Source organism: Corvus cornix, chromosome Z (genome assembly GCF_000738735.6).
Source record: "Corvus cornix cornix isolate S_Up_H32 chromosome Z, ASM73873v5, whole genome shotgun sequence".
NCBI lineage: Eukaryota > Metazoa > Chordata > Aves > Passeriformes > Corvidae > Corvus > Corvus cornix.
In genome coordinates, this window is record NC_046357.1 from 381,841 (window position 1) to 402,493 (window position 20,653).

General features: G+C 52.5%; 1 protein-coding gene across 1 annotated transcript; it reads right to left on the bottom strand.

The window, feature by feature from the left end:
• Positions 1–1,282: 1,282 nt before the first annotated feature.
• ONECUT2 (one cut homeobox 2) lies at positions 1,283–20,555 on the bottom strand. Its single transcript, XM_039567313.1, is given in 3 exon segments — positions 1,283–9,882; positions 19,393–19,841; positions 19,843–20,555. Coding segments are annotated over 3 exon segments (1,449 nt in total). The 3' UTR covers positions 1,283–9,595.
• Between the last annotated feature and the right edge of the window lie 98 nt (positions 20,556–20,653).

Sequence of the window (20,653 nt, forward strand, 5' to 3'; positions counted from 1 at the left end):
CATGGGAAGGGGGCTTAGGAAAACACCCCTCCACCCAGCCTGTTCGCTCTGGCTCAGCCCCGCGCCCAGGGGCTGCTCGGGGGGCACGGAGGGCTCAGGGCCCCCCTCCTGTTCCCCGGGAGCTCCCTGCGCACTCCAGCCAGGGGAGAAGGAGGCTGGAAGAGCCACGTTCTGGGCTCTGTGATACACAGTGCTGAGGAGGCAGCTCTGCCTTTATCTGCACCCGTGGCCACTCAGCAAAGTGAAATGAAGCAGCGTAAATTTAATTAATGGCAGAATCTGGCCCAGTGTCGAGAGAGGGACACGAAGAGAATGAGCATGAAAACAAATTTTTCAGTGAGCTTATTAACCCCAAGGTTAGGCACTGGTGCCAAGGTTCGATCCCAGACAATAAACCCCGCAGTGCCTTGTTACTGTTCTGGGGCTGGGACGGTGCTGCTTGGGGCTCTGAGGTCCTCCCGTGCCCTCCCCAAGCTGACCCTGCTCCAGCTGGGCAGAGAGGGGTGGCAGTTGGAGAGAGGGCAGGAAAGGGCTGGTTTTGTTTGGTTTTTTAAGAGAGAAACACAGGAAAGTGCTTTTCTTGTGCACTTTGTTTTGTTTTTTTCACAGAGACAAAACAAACAAGACTTGCCCACAGCTAGGGTAACTGACTAAATGAATGAATGAATGAAGGCAAACCTGCTACATCCTCCTTGCCATCGAATTTCAGCTCCAGGAACCTCCTGCCTCCTCCCGTAGAGCTGCTTCAGGGAATGAAAGTGCAATTAATTACAAAATTTTATAATTTTATGGTAATTACATTGCATCATGTAATTCTATAACTTACATAAATACAAAGTGATTTATCCTTTAATATCACAGCTACACGAGCTGTGCTCATGGGAGAAGGTGCCAGATCTTTTTCCAAGTACTTTTTGCTCACACTTGGCCAGGCCCTCAGTCCCAGGTAGCACTTTCGGGACGTGGTCCTACACTGGGTCCTGCATTAGTCTGGCTGTGCTCAGCTCTCCTCACCCCTACCTATCTCTGAGAGAGCTGTAGCAGCCCGAGCCCCTGTTTGGCTCCACTCCCCCCCTTGGTGTGGGATTGGGCCGTGGTGGAAAAAACCCTGGGAAAAAACAGGAACTTTTGATTGCACAAGGAAGCAAAAGCATTGTTTTCCTCCTTTATTGAACTTTGGCAAATAATATGTGTGTGTGGGTTTTACATCAATAGCTATAAATAAAACTTTGAAAGCAACGGAATACTTGTCATTGAGATAAAGGACATCTATTGGCACAAATCAGTGAGTAAAAACCCTTTAATGATAAAATAACATTCACTCTTTAGCTACTTTATTTGTCTGAAAAACTCAGCTTACACTCAGTTCAACATATCACCTTCCACAAAGTTAAAAAATGACATAAAATGACATAATAAAATAGACCTTAAATTTCATAATACAAGTACCTTGGCAAATTCCAGCCAGCTGGAGCAGCTCGTGCCGGCCCCGCTGTGCCCTTGCCATGGCCTCACATACCCCTTGTTGCCTCTGGACTGAGGAATGCAGGTGTACTCAGCGCCTGGTTTTACAACAACTGCGTCGGTGAGGAGTGGTGGCATCTGCCAGCAGGGCTCTGCCGAAACATCCCGGCTCTGCTTATTGCGGAAGAACGTGGAAAGCTTTCTGGAAGATTAACCACTGTTACAATCATCAACTGTCTTACAAAAACCCCTATTTAAAGTTCTTGTATCTGTTACTGTCTTTGGCAGAGAAATCAGGAAAAAAACCCCCCGACTATATTACACAGCTTTCATTATTATCACAACCTACCGAGTAAGGCCAAATAAAAACGTCTCCTTGCACTAATGAAAGCACATCTCTAATATACCCTTAATGACAGACGATATCAACACTCTACCGACGGGACTCAGAGGCCTCCTCAGAAGACTGCGACTCACCCCTCCCCAAGCCACCTCTTCCATGCAGAGTAAAGGGTACAGAGCAGTTGGTTTGGCTTTATGTCCAGTACGGCCCAGGATCTGGGGGACATCGGGGCTCCAAAGCTGGACCCGGAGAGAAAACACAACCCATTCTTAACTGGGGGAGCTGGGGCTCGAGCGTGAATCCGGCTTGTGACACGAGGGAGAAATCAAAGGGGGGATAAAGCACCTTAACAAACCTGGCGCCGGGACAGGGGGTGGGCAAGGGGCTGCCGGAGCCGGGGCTGCCCAACAGGCAGGAGCAGCACGGGACACAGCTGGACTGCTCAGATGGACACCCAGGCCAGCCACGGGACAGGTGACACGGCTGGGAGAGCGCTGCTGACCCCAGCTCGTGTGTCCTGCCCGTGCTGGCACAACAGCTGGGACGGCTGGGCCGGGCAGGAGCGCAGGTGAGGTGAGGGGTGGTCCCTGAGCACCCACCCCGGCCGGTCCCCTGCTGTGCCCAGGGCCTGCCATAAAGCCAAAGGAACTCCTGATCCTGGGAAAAAACGCACAGTTGGCTCCGTAGCGAGCAGGATGTGTATTGCCATGTGACTGAATGAATCAAATCGCTGGCAAGAAGCTGCCAGTTGGACAAACTTCTCCTCAAATGGCAATTTCATTGGAACTGAATTTGGGTCTGTTTAACACAGGGACAGACCAGAGCTGACCTGGACACCTGCCCTGAGCAGTGCTGAGCTGCACGGGGCGAAACTGGGCGTGATTTCCCAGCGTAAATGCAAACACAACTGCGCCACAACTGCGAACAGCTAACAGGCTCCATGCATAAATAAATACCATCAACCCAAAGACCTCGTCCCAAACCCAAAGGAAGAAGTTGCCATTAAGAACCACGATGCATCACACTGCTAAGGGTTTGCCTCATGCATAAACATGGGAGCGCTGATTGGCAGTTGCTAATCATAATACTACACCGTCACACAGGACAATCAGCTCTTCAGACCAAGTAGCACAAATGTAGAAAATAATCTTTTTTTTTCTCTTTTTTTTTCTTTCTTTTTTTTTTTTTTTCCCAACAGAGCAAATGAACACAGATTGTTTCTTCAGCAAAATATGAAACTGTAAACTTTGGGCTCATTCTGCAACTTCTCCCCGATCCATAATGACAAAAAAAACCCAACGGGAAGAAATACTGACATACATTTTTAAGCGCACCTTCTCCGTCTAGTACAAAAGCACAACCTAAAACGTATAAAGCTTCTTTTTTTTTTCTCTTAAATCACAGTTACCAAAAAGAAACAGTGAATAATTTATTACATACGCTATAATAACATTACGCTAAACAGCTATTCTCTATGAGGTATATCTGAGAAAATTCTGTAAGGGATTGCACGGTCTGCGTTGCCAACATGCCCAGTTCGTAATAAAGCTTTGGAACCATGGAGAAAAGAGAGATCGGGGAGAGGGGGGAGGAGGAGGAGGAGGAGAAAGAGAAGGAGAGCCTTTGGTATTATCAGGAGTCTGTTCTTTGCAGGGCTGCATTGCAAAGCACCACAGTACAAAAGCCCACCAGGTACAATTCGGCGGCCCAGTTGAAGCTGAGGTATTCACAGGAAGAATAAAAAAAAGCACAGAGAGGTCTAGACTGGCAAAATCGTTGCTTTGGTTCAAGCAAGGCACTCGTCCCGTGGTAACGTCACTCTTTGCAAGTGAAGCAGGAGTCGGGGGGGCCGCGGGGACCCTGCCAGCTCTGGGGACTGTCTGTGTCCGAGGGCACAGGGACAATCGGCTCCCCCCGCCCAGAAGGCATCCTGAGAATTATTATAGCTTTGTATTGAAGGAACACAGAGAGAGAGAGAAAAGCACACTTGTCAAGTCCTACCGTTTCCAACGCAGACTTAAACCCCCAAAGAAATACAAAATAAAAGGCAACACTTAATTAAAGCGGAGCGTTTGTGTTGAGCTGTTGGTAACCTCTGTGAATCCAAGGGCATGGCTCAGGCAGATTCCTTAGGGAAAGGCCCGGGCCCTGCAGCAGCTGTCCCAGCCTGTGCTGGGGCTCAGGGGAGCTTGGGGGAGTGAGCAGTGCCCAGGGGTGGGTTCGGCTCCTCAGAGTGTTGCTTCAGTCCTATAAACAGCATAAAACAGGCTCAAAACCCAAGTGCCAGAGGGCACCACTAATTCCCCAACCAAACAACCAAACAACTTGGAAGTAATCACTCAGGAACGTGATGCTAATGGAGCTTAATGTAGCCTCGCTTCATTGCTAACTCGAGAAAAGTAATTAATTGATTTTTATCTGAAAACTGTAATTGTAAACAACAAGAAAAGGTGAGGAGGAGGGAGCAGCTCCTGGATCTGTGCAAGGCCGCCTGCGCGGGGGGCACGAGCAGGAGAACCCCACACCAGCCCCTGGGCTCTGCTCAAGCACGAGAATAATAATAATTAGCAATGCTAATTGCTGCTGCAAACACACCCGACACAGGCCCAGGCAGCACCTGCAGAGCCTTTCCCCAGGGAATGTGCGGATGGACAAACCCCAGAGTCACCTCCAGGTCCACACGACCGCTCCATCAGCGGGACCTGGAGTGGGAATGGGCTCCACATCTCCAGACGGTTTTGGCTGGGAGGAAGGAGTAAGGAACACAGAAAAGGGCGTCACCAGAACTGGCAGCTTCCAGGGAAGCGTTTCTTTGGGAATCTGGGCTCTGCTGGACATTTCTGGGTGTAGGAGAGAACGGTGGGAGTTATCAGAGAGCACAAGCAGAATGCAGACCGCACAGAGAAAGAAATCTTTGGTATCTTTGGTATCATCAACACGATTAAAATTACAAATGGAAAAGTCAGTGAGGTAGCCTCTTTGGTTCTCACTAGAAATAGAAAGGTTTTTTCTGTTTTTTTTTTTTTCCTGTTTTTTTTTCCTTTTTCTTTTTTTTCCACACACAGAAGTTCATTCTTGGAAGCAGCTAGTTTAAGGGTTTCTCTCTTTTTCTTGGCATGGATTAATTTCCCTCCAGCTTAAGTTTTAAGAAGCCACAAAGTTCAGGCAAAGTATCCCAGTATCTTTTTTCCCCCCCTATTTTTCTGAACGCACAGTTTTAGGTTGAATATTCATTGCTTGTCCTCAAAGGTCGCTCTGCTGTTCTTAGAGGAAATCAGCTGTAGTGCTTTATAGATAATTCTAAATAAAAAATAAAAACTCTACAAGGGCATCCCTGGGTGATGATGAATAAGTTAAATAAATAAGTTATATTACGAAGGCTTAGTGTGCCATAATAAAGGTATGTTGCGCTTTCTAATCAGGAGGGAAGAAATTAACTTAAATAATTTAAACTTTGATATTTAAACAATCAAAATTAATTTAAAGAAGGAATTAAAACTAGACCTCTGTTATATGGAATGAGTTGTTCATCCCCTGTCTGACAGAACCTGGCTGCTCTACAAAGCAATACCAACTCTGAAGTGTATTTACTAACAGGCTTCGCATCCCTGATGCGCTACAAGAGTCCTATGGATAAATAAGCAAAATTACTCCCAAATGAATTCATAAAAGGCTGAATTAAATAGATACAAATAAGTACCATCAGAGCCTGACCCTGCTGCCTGCATTCAGGCAAAACTCCCACTAAATTCAAAAGCTAAACTGAAACATAATGGGATTCAGACTGAACAGAGATCTCAGGACCTGCCCTAAGACTAAATCAAATAAATTACATTATCAATAGATAATATATTGGGTTAAAACCCACAAGTGTCTGGAAAAAAATAAAACTATTTTAAGCTTTTCCTTCTTAAAAAATTTAAACAATAAAAATTTCCCATAATAAATAGGAAGGAGGCCAAGTAGAAAGTTTCCCCATATCTTAAAAATACTTAGGAATTGTGACAAGCAAGGGAAGCATTGGCCGTGTCCGAAGCCAGCACACTCTTTGCAATACCGTGTCGTTCCCATGCCTTCCTTCAGGAGAGGAGATCACCTTCCCTCCCGCGGGGCTGAGTGAGGTTTGCTGGTTGAGTCCTTCGCAGGTCTTTGGATTCAGCTGTAGGTAAGAGAAATCCACAATAAAGCTTTGCAACCGAAGTCAGTGAGCACATTTTCTTTGTTCCTGCATGGGAGATCCAGCAATATCCAAGGTTTCTTGAAAGTTGAATTCATCTTGGCTGTGCCCAAGGTTGTGACTCCAAGTTCCTGGTGGGGAAGATGCTGGGATACTCTCTGTACACACGAGTCTTTCGCAGCGCAATAAATAAAGCAACAAGTTACATTACACAGCTCTATAGATTCATCGATACACGGTATAGAGACGGAACACAGCTGCTTGGGTTTGGTGTGGTGTGGGCAGAGCACAGCACAGACTCTGCCACATGGACAAATATCTCCACCACAGTCTCTGGCTCCGACGCTCCTCGTCTGAGGGAGCTGCTACATAAAAGCCGACGAGAGTGGACAGTGAAATGGAAGACATCACACAGGGCCATGAGAGATGCAGGGATAAAAATTGCAGCAGGATTTTTGGGTGAAAATGGCTTGTGACTGTTGATAGATTTGAGGCCCCAGCCCAGAGAAGCCTCATGTGTGTTGCTACTCGGCTGTAATGTTGCATAACAAACACTTCCACAATTTGGAGAGAACTTCGCTGAGGAGAAATCTGTAAGTAATTCAGTACCTGATCTAAACTCCCTTTGTTGGGGCTATTGGATGAGCGCTGAGCAGGAGCAAAAAGCCCAGGTCTTTGCTCCCAGGCTTCACCAGAAGCTGTGGGCAGCTCCCCTCTGCCTCTGGGGAAGGTGGCTATCTGGATGTCCCTCAGGTGAGTGCCCCTCAGGTGAGATGAGCTTCAGTGAGGTGTCCCACAGCCAAGCACATGCTCAGAGATGCCTGGGGCTCATTCCCTGTGGGATACAATGCAGTTCCTTGCCCCATCACTGCAGGAAGGAGAGGTGAGGAATGAGCACTGGGGTTTTCACTGGTCCTGTGTCATCCCCTGCCACTGCAGATTGCAGGGGGACACTTCCAGCACAAGACACCTCCCCTGAGGGCAATGCCAAGTTCAAAATGCACCAGGGGCTGATTTGATGGACACTTGGGTGGGAATGAAGGTGAAACTTCAATATGACCACACCACCTCAGCTGGGCCCTGCTCCACAGCCTGCTGGCTCCAAACTCCCCACTCAGATATCTGGTATTTGGGTGAGGAGCCCTCAGAACACATCAGTCCAGATCGGGACCATTTTTGGCAGCTTTATTCCATGTCTGACTACAAGGATTCTCCAAATCTCTTTGGGATCTGCCTGGAAATCTCTGCCGAAGGATGCTTTGATTCCCAGAGCTGGCACATGCTGTCAGTTCAGCTGTGAGGATCCTGAATTTGCTTTCCAGAAACTTTTCCTGTCCTGAGCAGACGAGGCTTCTTGGATTTTTTCCTATTTTAAGTGCAGTCATTGGAAAATGACTGCAGTGGTTCTGTGAAGCAGTTAAAATGAAGCCCTTGTTTAAAGGCAGAGAGGAGCAAGATGCGCTCTGGCTCTGAGGATAAATTTGGACATGTCATGATTTGGATCATCATGACCTGGATCAAAGAACATTACAAAGCTAATATGTCAGAAGCAACTCCTGAACTGCCCCACGGACTCCTGAATACTTGGGTTTGGTTCAGGTGGAGGTTTGGAGCCGGGCTGTGGTGCTGCTCAGCACTCACAGTGACAGGGATGGGAACACACATATTGCAAGTTTTATCCCTGGGGAAGAGAAAGAAGGGTGGAGGTCACTCGACCGATGTCACGCACAGGAGGGTGGCTGTTCACAGCTCCAGACACACAGGAGACCAACACACAAGTCACACCCAACCCACAAGTGTTTCCTGGAGGGAGGAGACGTACCAGCGTAGTATCCCAACATCTTGCACTTGGAGCCCATGCAGCTCTTGGAGAGATGCTGTGTGGGGCGGAAACAGGGAAAACATAAACTAACACACCCTTTTGGTTGCGCAAAGACTCACGAGTGGTTACCTGTCCAGAGACCAGTGGGGCTATGTGCATTAGTCGTGCAAGAGGAGAAACGAACTGAAACACAAGTAATGAGAATCCTCATCTTTGGTATTGTAGCTGTTGAGGTTTTGGTTGCTCTGTTCCTTGTTCTTTTGAAAAAACTGCATAGGCACAAATTAAAGACAATCTTCAACTTTAAGATGACTTGAGTTGTCAAATGAAGCAGCAATCATACTGGCTTTGCTTTGTTCTCATTCTCATCAACCCTTTCTTTGAGATCTGCTTCCGAAAATGTCCAAGATGTCTGTAGAACACAGTGTGGTACTCGTTTGCTTCCTGACATGCTTCCTTGGTTTTTTTAAATTTTTATTTTATCTTTCAATGGAACAGTTTGTTGCAGAAGTAGGTGCAGAAAATGTTTCTTTGGTTTCGATTAAGTAGTACATAAAAAAAGTCTCAAGTGTCTCTAGCAGAGCACAGCCGCACCGGGCCGGTCACCAGCCAGCGGCCGTTCCGCCACCGCCGGGGAGGCTCCGCTGCACGGAGCTGGAGAGAGGGCTCGGAGCTTGCCAGGCTTCCCCAGCGCCAGCCAACCACCCGCACCAGCGATGACAAAGAGAAATGACAAGTTATAAACATCTTTGGCTTGCAGAAATCCTGTCTCTTTGGTGTGCTGTGTTCCTGCCAGCTCGGGGAGCTGGCAGGGAAAAGGAACTTAGGGATGCAATAGAGCTAAATGCGGCACATCTGAAACGGTCCATGGTATCTGAAGGGCTTGTTTCTGTTTCTTTTCCTGCTTGAAAGTACCATAAAATATTGAAAAAATGAACAAAAATACATTGAACACTAAAAAGGTTTCGGTAACACAGCTGTTGCCGAGGAGAAACCAGATTCCTGGAAACTAAAAAGGATGTAATAATGTAAATAAATCTGGATCTTCCAAAACATTGTGTTGCTCCATGAACTGTAGCAGTTCCATCGACCTCCTGAGTGTGCATTAGGTACAAACACAGAGCTTGTGAGGAACTGCCAGCTGTGCTTGAGGCTCGTGCCATCTCCGTGGTGTTCCCGGGATGTCAGGCTGCAGCTGGCACAGCTGCCCTGGGCAGCCCAGGGCCGGACCATGGCTGTAGCTACCGGCTTTGTGCTTGATACTTTGAGCTCAAGAAAACTGAATTTTTCTGATCCAAGAACAAGCTGATTCAATCAAACTAAAAAACCAACCAAAAAAACCCTAAATCTGATTTTTTTCCCCTAAAACACTTAACAAAACCATGCCTGAGTTTAAAAACAGGGTCTTGGGTTTTTAGTATCTGACTTTGTGCTCCGTTGTCATGTGGCCGCAGGGTGGTGTGGCCAGCACACGGCAGGCGCTGGGCACGGGAGGCTGCCGGGCTGGCAGCGGCTCCCGCCGGCCACGGAAACCTGGGGCTCAGGAGAAACCTGCCTCAAGAACGACTCCCCTACGTTTCAGACCTGCTTCGCCTGTCCTGAGCATAGTATTGTGTGGAGAGAGGTTAAAGTGGAGCCTGCGCCTGCTAAGACTGACGAGAAGCCGTAGGAATGTCCTCGGGAACAGCTGGGCTGGGGTTGGTTGCGGGGGGATTGTGCTTTAAGTCACCAGCGAGGGACCCTGCTGCGAGGCCACTCTCTCTGCGCTGCGCCGGCCGTGCCGCGCCCCTCACGCCTTGGTGCAGGTGCTGGGGGCCGAGGAGGAGCCCCCGGAGCTCAGGTCGTCCTGCCACTTCTCCAGGCTGCGCCGGCGGGCGTTCATGAAGAAGTTGCTGACGGTGGTGAGCTCCAGGCCCAGCTGCTGGGAGATGGTGATCTGCATTTCTTTGGAGGGACGCTTGTTCTCCTTGAAGATGGCGAAAAGCGTTCGGCGCTGGAGGTCCGTGAAAACCAGGCGGGATTTCTTCTGGGAGTTGTTCCGCTCTTTGTTGGGCTCTTGCTCTTTGCGTTTGCAGGCTGGGAAGGGGTGGCAGAGACAGAGAGAAAGTGTCAGGGTGGTGCCCACAGACCCAGACGGCCACCGCAGTGGCAGGCACTGACACACGGTGAGCGCAAGCGTCACCAGCTGAGCCAGCACCGCTCTGGCACATGGAACCTGAGGGCTCCCACAGGAGTCCAGTGGGCTGCATTGCTTTTACATCCTCAATACCTCTCAATAGCTAGGAGTAACAGTTGAACATAAGTTTAATCCCTTTAAACAGCCCAAACCCCCATCAAAGCTCCAGTAGCAGCAACTTTGTGTGACCACCAAGGGGAAAAACCACCACGGACTCGCTTGGCCTCCCAGCACAGAGGGTCAGGCACTGGCTCACCCTACTCCTCCCCTGCAGCCTGACTCCTGCAGTGCCACCACCCCAGGGCACTGCTCCCATTGCCAGTCCTCCTTCCTGGGGCATGTCCCAAGAGTGAAGCCAGGCAGAAGCTCCTGTCAGAGCTCAGGTCAGGCAGGGCAGCAGTGCCGGACCATCGCTGCACTGAGCGATGCTAATGGATCCTAAAACCCATCTGTATTAATAGCTGCTCTGTATTTATTAGCAGAGAGAGAACAGCAAGTGCTGAAACCAATACCGCTGCCGGAGCACACCCACACTTAAAAATAGCCTGCCCAGGCTGTCTGCGCTGGGCACAGGGAGAAAATCCATATGTTGACATGGTTAGGTAATGTGCCGGGACAAAATGAGCCCAGAGAATTGATAAGTGGGTGGGTTTTAAGCAGCCCTGTTAAATAATTCTGCAGGTCTGGAATGTGAAATGAAGCTGGCCCAAAAGTAAAAGTCGGACTGTGGCAATGTCTGTAATTAACCCAGTCACAGCTGCACCTGTGCTCAGCCACTGTGGCACCGACTGCCTCCTTCTGTGCAGGGCCAGGATCTAACAGCATTTCTGCAGGAAACTGGAGTATTTTGTTGGAGTGCCTGACCCTGACCCCTCTCAGCTGCCAAACTGCAGTGGCTGCAGCAGAGCTGCCTCTGGGAGGAAGGTCAAGGTCAGGCCTCAAAATATCCCAAAGTATAAGAGGAGGATGGTCCTGAGAGTCAGGTTGAGACCCAGACAGGGGTTGTGGGTGAATGTTCCCAGCACAGCCCTCCCAGAGCAGTGGCACCAGCACAGGGCTCCGGCTGGAGCCACGGCAGCAGGAAGCAGCATGGATGCTCCTGCCTGGACATGCCAGAGGCATCGGGGGAGCTGGCACCTGTGTCCCAATGGCCAGACTCGCCCTCTCCAAGGGCATTATCCCAGAGGCAGCAGGAGGGAAGAATTTGGGCTCTCTGACTGCACCTCTGACACCACACAGATAATATCCTACTGCCTGCCTGAGCTGAAAAAGCAGATTTTAAGCTGAGTTTACTTTGCCAAGTGTCCGGAATCCATGCCGTGATGTCCCCGGTGCTGGGGACATGATGAGCACAAGCATCTTTGCTGCAGCTTCTAATCGGTTCCGGGACACTGGGATGAGTGGAGTGTTTCCTACCATCACTAATTTATGTCCAGAGATACTCTGCGTTTTACAGTTATTGGTATCTGATAATAAATAATGCAGAGGTATGTGCTTTTTGATGCATTCAGTAAATACTTTCCTTGAACTGTTGAGTTTGCTCTTGAAAAGGCCCCACAAAGGCAAACGCTGCACCTGACGTGAATCTCTCAGCAGAGAAAAATGGGGTGAGCACTCTAATAAAATCAAGTGATTTTCTGGGAAGAAAGAGAAAGGTTTTAACAGCAGAGGGAAGGGAAGAGACCGTCTGGATTCTAAGCACAATTTGATTTATTAGCTGCGGTTAAACCTGAACATATCCTATGGAAGAAAACGGACAACCGGCACGAACTGAAAGCCATAACTGTGGGAAAAAAAAAATACAAAAGCTTCCTTTCTCTTCTGCACTGGACTAAAGATGCTCTTCCACAGAAACAATATAGGAATTGCTCACAAACGGGGTCAGTGCTGCATCCCTTAGCATGGACCAAAGAGGAGGCCTACAACTTGAAGAGCATTAAGAGGGTGCAGGGACCTGACGCTGCGCTGTGACACACTGAGGATCATCCCACTGAATTTCCCTACTAATAGTTCATTTGTCTGATTTTCTACAACAGTGACTCTGATTTTCCATCTTCTTCCCCACAAGAGAGGAACCTAGCCAGCCCAGGCATTCCAAAAGCCACAAATCCTGAAAAATATCTAGGAGCTCTAGTGCTCAGCTCAATCCCACCCTCTGAGCCCTCAGGCATGAGGCAGGGATGTTCCATGGCCTCCCTCCTTCCTCGGCTCCTGCACTTCTCCAGGAGGGAGACAGAGATGAAGACACAAAGGTCACCAGCATCAGAAGGAGGAGGAGGCCAGGGAGGAGTCCCAGGGGCCGGAGCAGTGCCTGAGAAGCCCCAGGAGAAGCTGAGCCACTTGCCAGGATACTGGAAATACCAACAACACAGCTCCTGTGCCTCTCTGGTTCTGGATGTTTTTACCGATGGCAAAAGTGGCTCTGCACCCATGAAACAAAGAGCAGGCGTTAAGGAGGAGCCAAGCAGAGACCAATATTCCCTTAATCTGGCAGTAAGTCCTCACTCTCCATCGTTCCTAAGGACAAGCCGTGAATATTGATCCCACCTATGTGGTTTGTGTGGGTGCAAAGTCACCCAAACCCAGTTATCTGTCTGATGGAACTAAAACTGCTCCTCAATTCGATTTTGGAGAGGACTCAATGTGAGGGAAATGTAATTACTCTGGTAAGACTGAACACAATGAAATGACCACCAAAGCGTTTTCTAAAGATTTAAAATGTTTTTCTTTTGCTGTGATTCACTTAAAGCAAGCCCTGGTATATCCCTGTTACTACAATCTCTTAAAAACTAGGCCTCAGAAATCAATTTGATTACCTCTCTGAATTAAGTATGCACGAATGAGAGCGATTGAGATCAATACAAATTAGGTTAAGTACTCCGCTGTGTACAAAATCATTATGGAACAAGGAGCAATCAGAATGAAGATGCAAATAATCACATTGTCGGGGGGGGCAGCCAGTGCTGCTCATCCCAGCTGCTGCATACACACCAAACCCCTAATTTTTGAAACCCTAGGAATGCCCTTGATGGCATTTATCCAGAAAAACAGATTGGATGTGTAGCACAAAGTTAATTCTGTTCTTCCAGAGAAATTCTTCTTGCTCATCCATTGTAGTGGTGAGGTGTTCCCTGTTTGGAGATCCAGGGATTCCTGCAATGCTCCAAAAAAGAAGCTCACAGCCCGGCTGTTTCCAGCCAGGACGGTGTTTTCTTGGTACCCCACCTGATTTTTCCCTGTCAATCCTGCACAATCCCCACAGAATGCCACCCCTCTCCAAGCCCTGCATCCTGCAGCTCTCTGAGAAGAAAAGATGAATGGTTTTGGGGACATGGCTCCTTTATGTTTCTTCCTGGCACGCCACAGCTCTCAGGCTGTTTGTGTCCAGTCTCCTGTAAATCTGCTGGATGGCTGGAATTGGGCTGTAAATTCCGCTTCCTCCCTGCAGTGCTGCAGCACCCACCTCAGCACGGGATTTCTGACAGGAGCCTCTGGGTACCACTGGAACCTTCCAGCACAGCGCAACTCTGGATCCTTCTGGCTGCACTCTGAGAGTCCCACACGTCTAACACCTGGGAGATTTATGCTTCCTCTTGTTCTGGAGATTCTCCCTTTTGAATCCCCAAATAGTTTCCAGCTGAATTATAACACTTGCCAGTGACAAGGATTTATATTCCCCTTGTCAGAGCACAGGGGTGAAGCCAGGCCTTCCCCGTGCTGACTGCTCTGCCTGTTGGAGCAGCATCTCAGTGGTACCCTGGAGGTACCCGAACACAGCTGTGACTGGAAGGACTTTGGGCATCTTTTCCAAGGAAGGGCTGGGGATTTAAAGCTGAGGTGGGTAAGCAAGAGCTGAGCAAGAGCCTGAAATCTTACTGCAAGGGGAAGGACAGATCTAGTGAATCCTTGCTGTGTGCTCCAGTTTTCAGGAATTCTGACCCATGGGAGAAAGTAGGACATAAGCATTTCCTTTTACTGCCTGTTATCGATAGGGTGGAATTAGGAAGAACAGGAGAGGAAAGGACAGGAGCAAAGCTCCGCCAGGTTCTCCAGGAAAGCCAGACCTGTGCTGCCCTCCAAGCTCTCCTTGCACTTCAGCTGAACACACAAAGCAAGAGCAGCCCTGTTTCTCCACACATTCAGGTTCCCATTTCCTTCTTCCCAGGGGCTTAGGAAAGCTCAGCTTCAGCAGGAGAGGGTCCCTGCTGGCAGGCTTCAGAGAGGTGGAGGTGAGGAAGAGAGGGGAGAGGGGCCATGGATCCCACCATGCCCACAGGAAGGAGTGGGCAGGACAAGCCCACGGGAGAAGGAACACGGAGAAGAAGGTGTGTGGGAAGCTCTCTGAGGAAGACTTCCTTCTGCTCTTCCTTCCCCTCCTGCAGCCGAGTGCTGCTTGCCAAAGCTTAATGCCTCAGCACAGGCCCCGTGCTCCCATCCCATTATGAGGGGATGAGAACTGCTGGAAAATCACCACTGCTCATAAATATGTTCCCTACTTACTGAGAGATATTTTGGTCTCGGAGACAATTTGCGTTTTGGGAACCTGCCAGCCTCTATCGCTTGTCTAATAATTCCTCTGTGCAGCATTTACCAGTGGTTTGAGTCCCTTTTTTCACAATGGAGCAGTTTGATTTAATAGCTCAAAAACCCCAAACAACCCCAAAACTCTCCAATTTATTTTTTGATTGCATTTCTCTCTGCCATCAGTGAGTTGTCTGGCTGATGTTATCACCAAACCCATTTGAGATTAGTCTGTTTGGTATGATTTCTGTGTGCAAAACCCTCTATAAATCAGAGAGCCTTTTATGCAAAAGTCTGCAAGATTGATAGAGCTGGATACAAAATCTTTTACCTTGGAAAAAGAGATGTATTATCTGTCCCGTTGGATATAGTTCTTTCCTTGCATATTCATGGCCCAGGTATGATGGGCTTTTTCCAGAGAAGACAGGAGACAAGATGGGAGACTTAAATATAAATAGATTGCTATCAGAAGGAAGGGAGTGTTCTTTTTTGCTGTGTCTAGTGGGGATAAGATGAGAAGCAAAGGATTTAAAAGACAAAAAGTGAGATTAAGGCCAGTCATTAAGGGTTTTTTTGTACCTGTAAGCCCTGGAAGAGATCACTTAGGTAAAAAATCCCCCTCTGGAGATTCCTGAAGAAAGGGGCAGACTGTCAGGACAAGTGATGTCTGCAGTCCCTTTCAGCCCTGCTTTCCCTCTGAGATCCATTCTCCGTACACCTGCAGAGCCCCGTTTCCACTCTGAAGGCAGCTCCAGGGGAGCTGCTCTGATGAGAGGAGTCTGCTGCCTTTAGTGCTCGGAGGCTCGGCACAGCCGTGTTGGGTACCGCAGGAAGCTTGTCATCTCCCAGTAATGGCTAATTGGAAGGGAAGGAAAAGCTCCTGCAGCTGCTGGATGGCAGCAACATCCAGGACAAGGTTTTGTGAATAATACCAGGGAGGAGCACCAGGGATGAGCACCCGGGGCCACAGTGCAGAGCCAAAACGCCCCTACAGTGTGGGAAGAACCAACACCAGTCACTGGGAAATAATCCTTTTGGCAAAAATGTTCTCTCCTTTATGCATTCCTCGCCACAAATAAATTGTGGCAATTTTCAGCTGCAGAGGAATACTTGAGTTTGGGCTATTCCAGTTCAAACAGTGATGGGCAAGAGATACACAGAAAAAAAGAGATGCTGGGGAAAAAATCTGATAAGGAAATAGTGAAGAACAGCTTCAGAATGAGTAACACATGATGACCAATTAATTGTTTCTTTTAAAAAGTAGGGGGAACAATATAGAAATACATTTAATCACAAATGTACTCAGAACTAACTTTACCAAACAATCAAGAAACTGATAAAACTCATCTGCTTCGCCAAAACAGATTTCTGTGTGGCAGAAATGCCTTCAGAAATGATGTGGAACAAAGAGCTGGGGCAGGGTATTATTTCGGAAAGTTGGTACATGAGAAATATAAATTATCAGCCGGCACCACAATTTACCGCATGGATTGTTCAAACACAACCACTAATCTATAGCTGAAGAGAGCACCAATATTTCAAGCCACTAAGCACCTTTCAAAAAACCTTTATGTACCTGTATATTTAGTTCTATACTAAGAAATAGTTTTATAAATAGGCAATGTGCCTGATACAGATGTTATCATGCCTTAATTTTTAGCTGGAGATACAGACAACAACATAGTCTCAAAATCCAGGGAAGAAGCATTTGGTAGGGCACAAAGAGGCAGGGGACAGGCAGACAACTGTCCACAGCCCATTCCTCACTGTGAGACCCCTCTCCTTGGCCTGGGGGACTTGGGGGTGCAGGGGCTCAGCCTGGGATGTGGCGCTGCCACCGCCCACTCCTGGTTCCGTCACCCACGGCTCGCCGGCCCCGGGCGTCTCGTCTGGCTCCTGCTCCCGCTCTCCTCCTCCCTTCCCTCCTTCCCTGCTCTCATCCCTCTCCGCCGCTCTCCGTGGTACTGACGGGTCTGAGCACGGAGCGGGCTTCGGGCAGCTCTGCACACATGAATCATTGATGGTGTTTTGGTACAAAAGTGTTAAATCATCAATAAGGCGATCCGGCACCGAAGAAGGTAAACAGGCGGCGGAGCGCTCTGCTGACCCCACAGAAATTTAGGGACTGTATGTCGGGGCCGCCGGGGCTTTCCCGAGACCTTCCCGCGGCGGGGAGGGAGGGCAAGAAGGAGGGTTGGGAGCCCCGATCCCCCCGTCCCGAGGGCAGCCCCGCTCTCCCGGCGGGGAAGCGGCGGGAGCGGGGGCACCAGCCCGCTTTGGGGGCGAGGTCCCGGGCTGATGCCGCCGCCGGGGGTGGTTTTGTGGGAAAAGCGTTTGTCCCACCCTCCCAAAGCCCCCGTCGTGCCCCGGGGGCAGCGCGGTGTCCCTGGGAGGGCACTCGCCGCTTCCCCGGCCCCAGCCGCAGCGAGACACGGTGACCCCAAAAGGGTGCTCTGCGCTCGGAGCTCCAGAGCACGCACGGAACTCCCCGTTCACAGCGGGTCCTGCCCGCACCCTCCCGCACAGAAAGCCCCAGCACCGTCTCCTGAGGGAGGAGTCTTAAAGACCCCCAAGAAGAGACAATAAGGAGAGAAATAATAGGATTAAATTAGATTAGGTTAGAATAGAATAGAACAGAAAAGAATAGAATAAACAGCACTATATATCTTCTGTAATAATAAGAAATACTAAGCACACCCACCCTGCTACTGCTCCCACAGGGAGAGGGGGATTTCCCTTCAAGGACAGTAGATTTTTGCCCCACTTGGGAAAAACTTCCAGGACTGTGGGGCAAATAGCTGGTGGGTTTGGTGTTTTTTTTTTTTTTTTTTCCAAAAAACCCTGAAATACTTGTGGCTTTTCCCCCATGCTCATAGGGATTTAAGCAAATGAGTAAAGGGGGAGAAGGAAGCACTGAGGCAATGGGGCCGCATATTCACACGTGGTAATAAAAGAAAATTAAAATAATCGATTTCCTGAAGGGAAAGGTAATTTGCAAAGGTCTTTCCCGCTCCATGGGGAATCCATGCCCACTCAGCACCTGAGCTCTCTCCAAACTTTACTCCTGGATGCAGAGGCATTCAGGGGGACTGGTAAAGCAGAGATCCAGAATTATACAGGCATAACTCTGCGTGCAGCTGTGATTCCTGATTTTCTGTTCTATATGTAGGGCTCCACGGGGAACCCCCACCCGGGACCAGTGCTGGGAAGGAAAAGCACCAGCCACGTTACTGGAAATGAGCCGGCTCAGGTTCCAGATCAATGAAAACTGGGTCCACGCGCTGATGCTCCTGTTGCCAGCATTAATGCTCTTTTAATCTTCTAAACATTATCTGCATCGATTTCCCTCTTGATACACGTTTGTGAAGGCGACACCACCGTGTGCTCAGCAAAAAACCCAAACCCCTTCTTGTCCCTCCAACGTCCCTGTCACAGACAGACCTCGGCACCTTCATTTGGCTGCAAACAAGAGAGGATGCCCGCGGGTGCTGGACGGGATGAGAGGAGTTTGCAGTTGCCGTTAGAGCCGAGGAGGGGATCAGCATCCCTCTCCCGACGGGCAGCATAGCCGCGACTGCCCCGCACCTCGGGAAAGCCCGAGCACTCTCCGTGGGGATTTTGGAGACCCCAGGCCGTGGGTGTTTAACCCGCAGCACCTCTGGTTAGGGGTCGGGCAGGGATTACGGCCATCAATCATCCATGGCTGCTCTTTGCCCTGCTCTGCCGCATCCCAGCCTCGCTCGGCAGCTGCTCCTCGTGCAAGGACTCTCTGTGCCCGGTTCCGCACCGCAGAGACCCCCGCGTCCTCTCAGCCCCCTCCGGGTGTGCCAGCAGAGCGGGCAGCCCTGGGGACAGCCTGCTGTGTCCCTGGCCACTGGGGACCAATCTGCCCGCGTCGGGATCAATTGAAATAAAAGAAGGACTGACTCGGTGGCACAAACATCCCCGGATTTTCGTCGCTGTCAGAGCAGAGCGGCCCGGTCCCTGGCCCCCGCCCCATGCCGCGGTCTGTCCCACGCGTTTCTGCCCGCGCCAGAGCCCCCCGTGTCCCTCTACACCCACGTCCACGGCCGTGCGGTTCCCGGGGAGCGGGGAGGCAGCCCCGGCCGTGCTCCGCGGCGGGGCCCTGCCCTCACTCCCGCGGGACCGACCGGCCGGCGACCCCCGGGCACCCACCGCGCCGCGGACGCACCCCGCACGGCCCCACGGCAGGGACAGCTCTCGCCGGGCGTGTCCCGCTCACCCCCGGTGCGGGCGCTGCTGGGGATCGCTACCGGGGATCGCTACCGGGGGTCGGTACCGGGGGTCGGTACCGGGGTCGCTGCCCGCCGCCCCCCCGCGGCCCCCGCAGAACAATGGGGGCTGCGGCGCCCCGCGACCGCGCCAGGGGGCGCCCGCGCGCCCTCCGCGGACAATGCGGCCGGGCCGGGGCTGCGGGGGCTGCGCGGGGTCCGGCCCCCGCCCGCTCCCACCGGCCCCGCCTGTCCCGGGACGCGGAGCCCCCTCCCGGCCCCTCCCCCGCTGCTCCTGGCAGCGCCAGGAGGGATGCTCGCGGAGAGCGCGGTGCGGTGCGGAGTGCGCACCTTCAGCACCCGGCCCTGGAGAGCAGCCCCGGCCCCGCCACCGGGCAGCGGTAGCGGCAGCGGAGCGCTCCCCTCCGCCGGCCCCGAGCCCCGCACAGCCCCGCCGGACGGAGCCGAACTGCGCGGTGCCGGCGCTGCGGGAGGTGGGAACCGGCCGGCCCCGCACAGCCCCGTGGCTCACGGCGGAGCGCGCAGCGGGGAAGCGGCCGGGCCGGGCCGGCGGAGGACGCACTGCGGGGCCGGCGGGGCAGCGCTGAGCTCCGGCGGTCGCGCTCCGCTCCCCGCAGGGCGCTGGCCCGCACCTACCTGCCAGCCGCAGGGCAGACATCCTCTGGAACTCCGGCTCCTGCAGCCACTTCCACATCCTGCGGAACGTCTCCCGGCCGGACTTCAGTTTACTCCAAGGCTTGGGGTTCCGCAGCAAGTCCGAGAGGGTCCCCTGGGAGCGGCACAGCACTCGTTGGGCGAAGATGGCCTGCGGGATGCTGTAGCGCTTCAGCTCCGCCGTGATCCTTTGTGCCACCTCCTTGGTGTTGATCTCCTCCAGCTGACCCGCGCCGCTCCCCTGCGGGCCGGCGGCGGGGGGCGGCCGCTCCCGGCCGGCGGGCAGCGCGGGGCCGTGCGGCGGCGGCGGCCCGGGGGGCGCGGAGTGGTGGGCGCCGTTCAGGGGCGGCAGCATGGCCGGGGGTGTCCCCAGTCCCCGGGCCAGGTGCTGCTCCCCCCGCGCCAGCATCGCCGCGTGCGCCTCGAAGTTGGGGGCTCAGCATCTTGTCGTGGCCGGGCGGCCCGTAGCCGTGGAGGCCCTGCTGGGCGCCGGGGAGCGGGCCCAGCCCGTTGCCCAGCGGCGAGAGGCTCTGCCCCACGGCCGGCACCTCCTTGTAGGGCCCGTAGAGGCTGTTGACGGCCGGCAGCCCGCGCTCGTCCCGCATGAGCGCGAAGCCACCGCCGGCGCTGCCCGGCAGGCGCTGGTGGTGGTGATGGTGGTGGTGGGCGTGCGGGTGGGCGTGCGGGTGGTGGAACTTGTCGGAGACGGCAGAGATCGGCGGCAGGGGCTGGAGCGGCGTCAGCGTGGTGTAGGTGCCGCTCATGCCCATGCCGGGGGGCGAGGCCTCGCAGGGCACGCTCATGGCGTGGTGCAGCGGGATGGAGAGCTCGGGCCGGTACTCGGCGGCGCCGTCCAGCAGCGAGGCCATGCTGGGCACCATGGCGGGCCGGGCGGCGGGGGGCAGCTCCTGGTGCGGCGGCGGCGGCGGCGGCGGCGGCGGTGGCGGCGGCGGGGGGGGGGGCGGCACCCGGAGCGGCCCCGCGCCGCGCCCGCCGTGGTGGGGGCTGGGGCTGCCCATCAGCTCCGGTTCGTGCCCCGCCGCCCCGTGCAGGCTGCCCAGCGGCTCCATCGCCAGCTCGGGGTTCATGGCGCAAGCACCCGGCTCCCCGCCCAGGCACCGCCGGCCGCCGCGCCCGCTCCTCATCCGCTCATCGGGGCGGCGGCCGCCGCGGCCCGGGGCCGCCCGCCCCGCGGGCAGCGGCGGCTCAGCCGGGCCCGCCGCGCCGGCCCCGCGCCATGTCC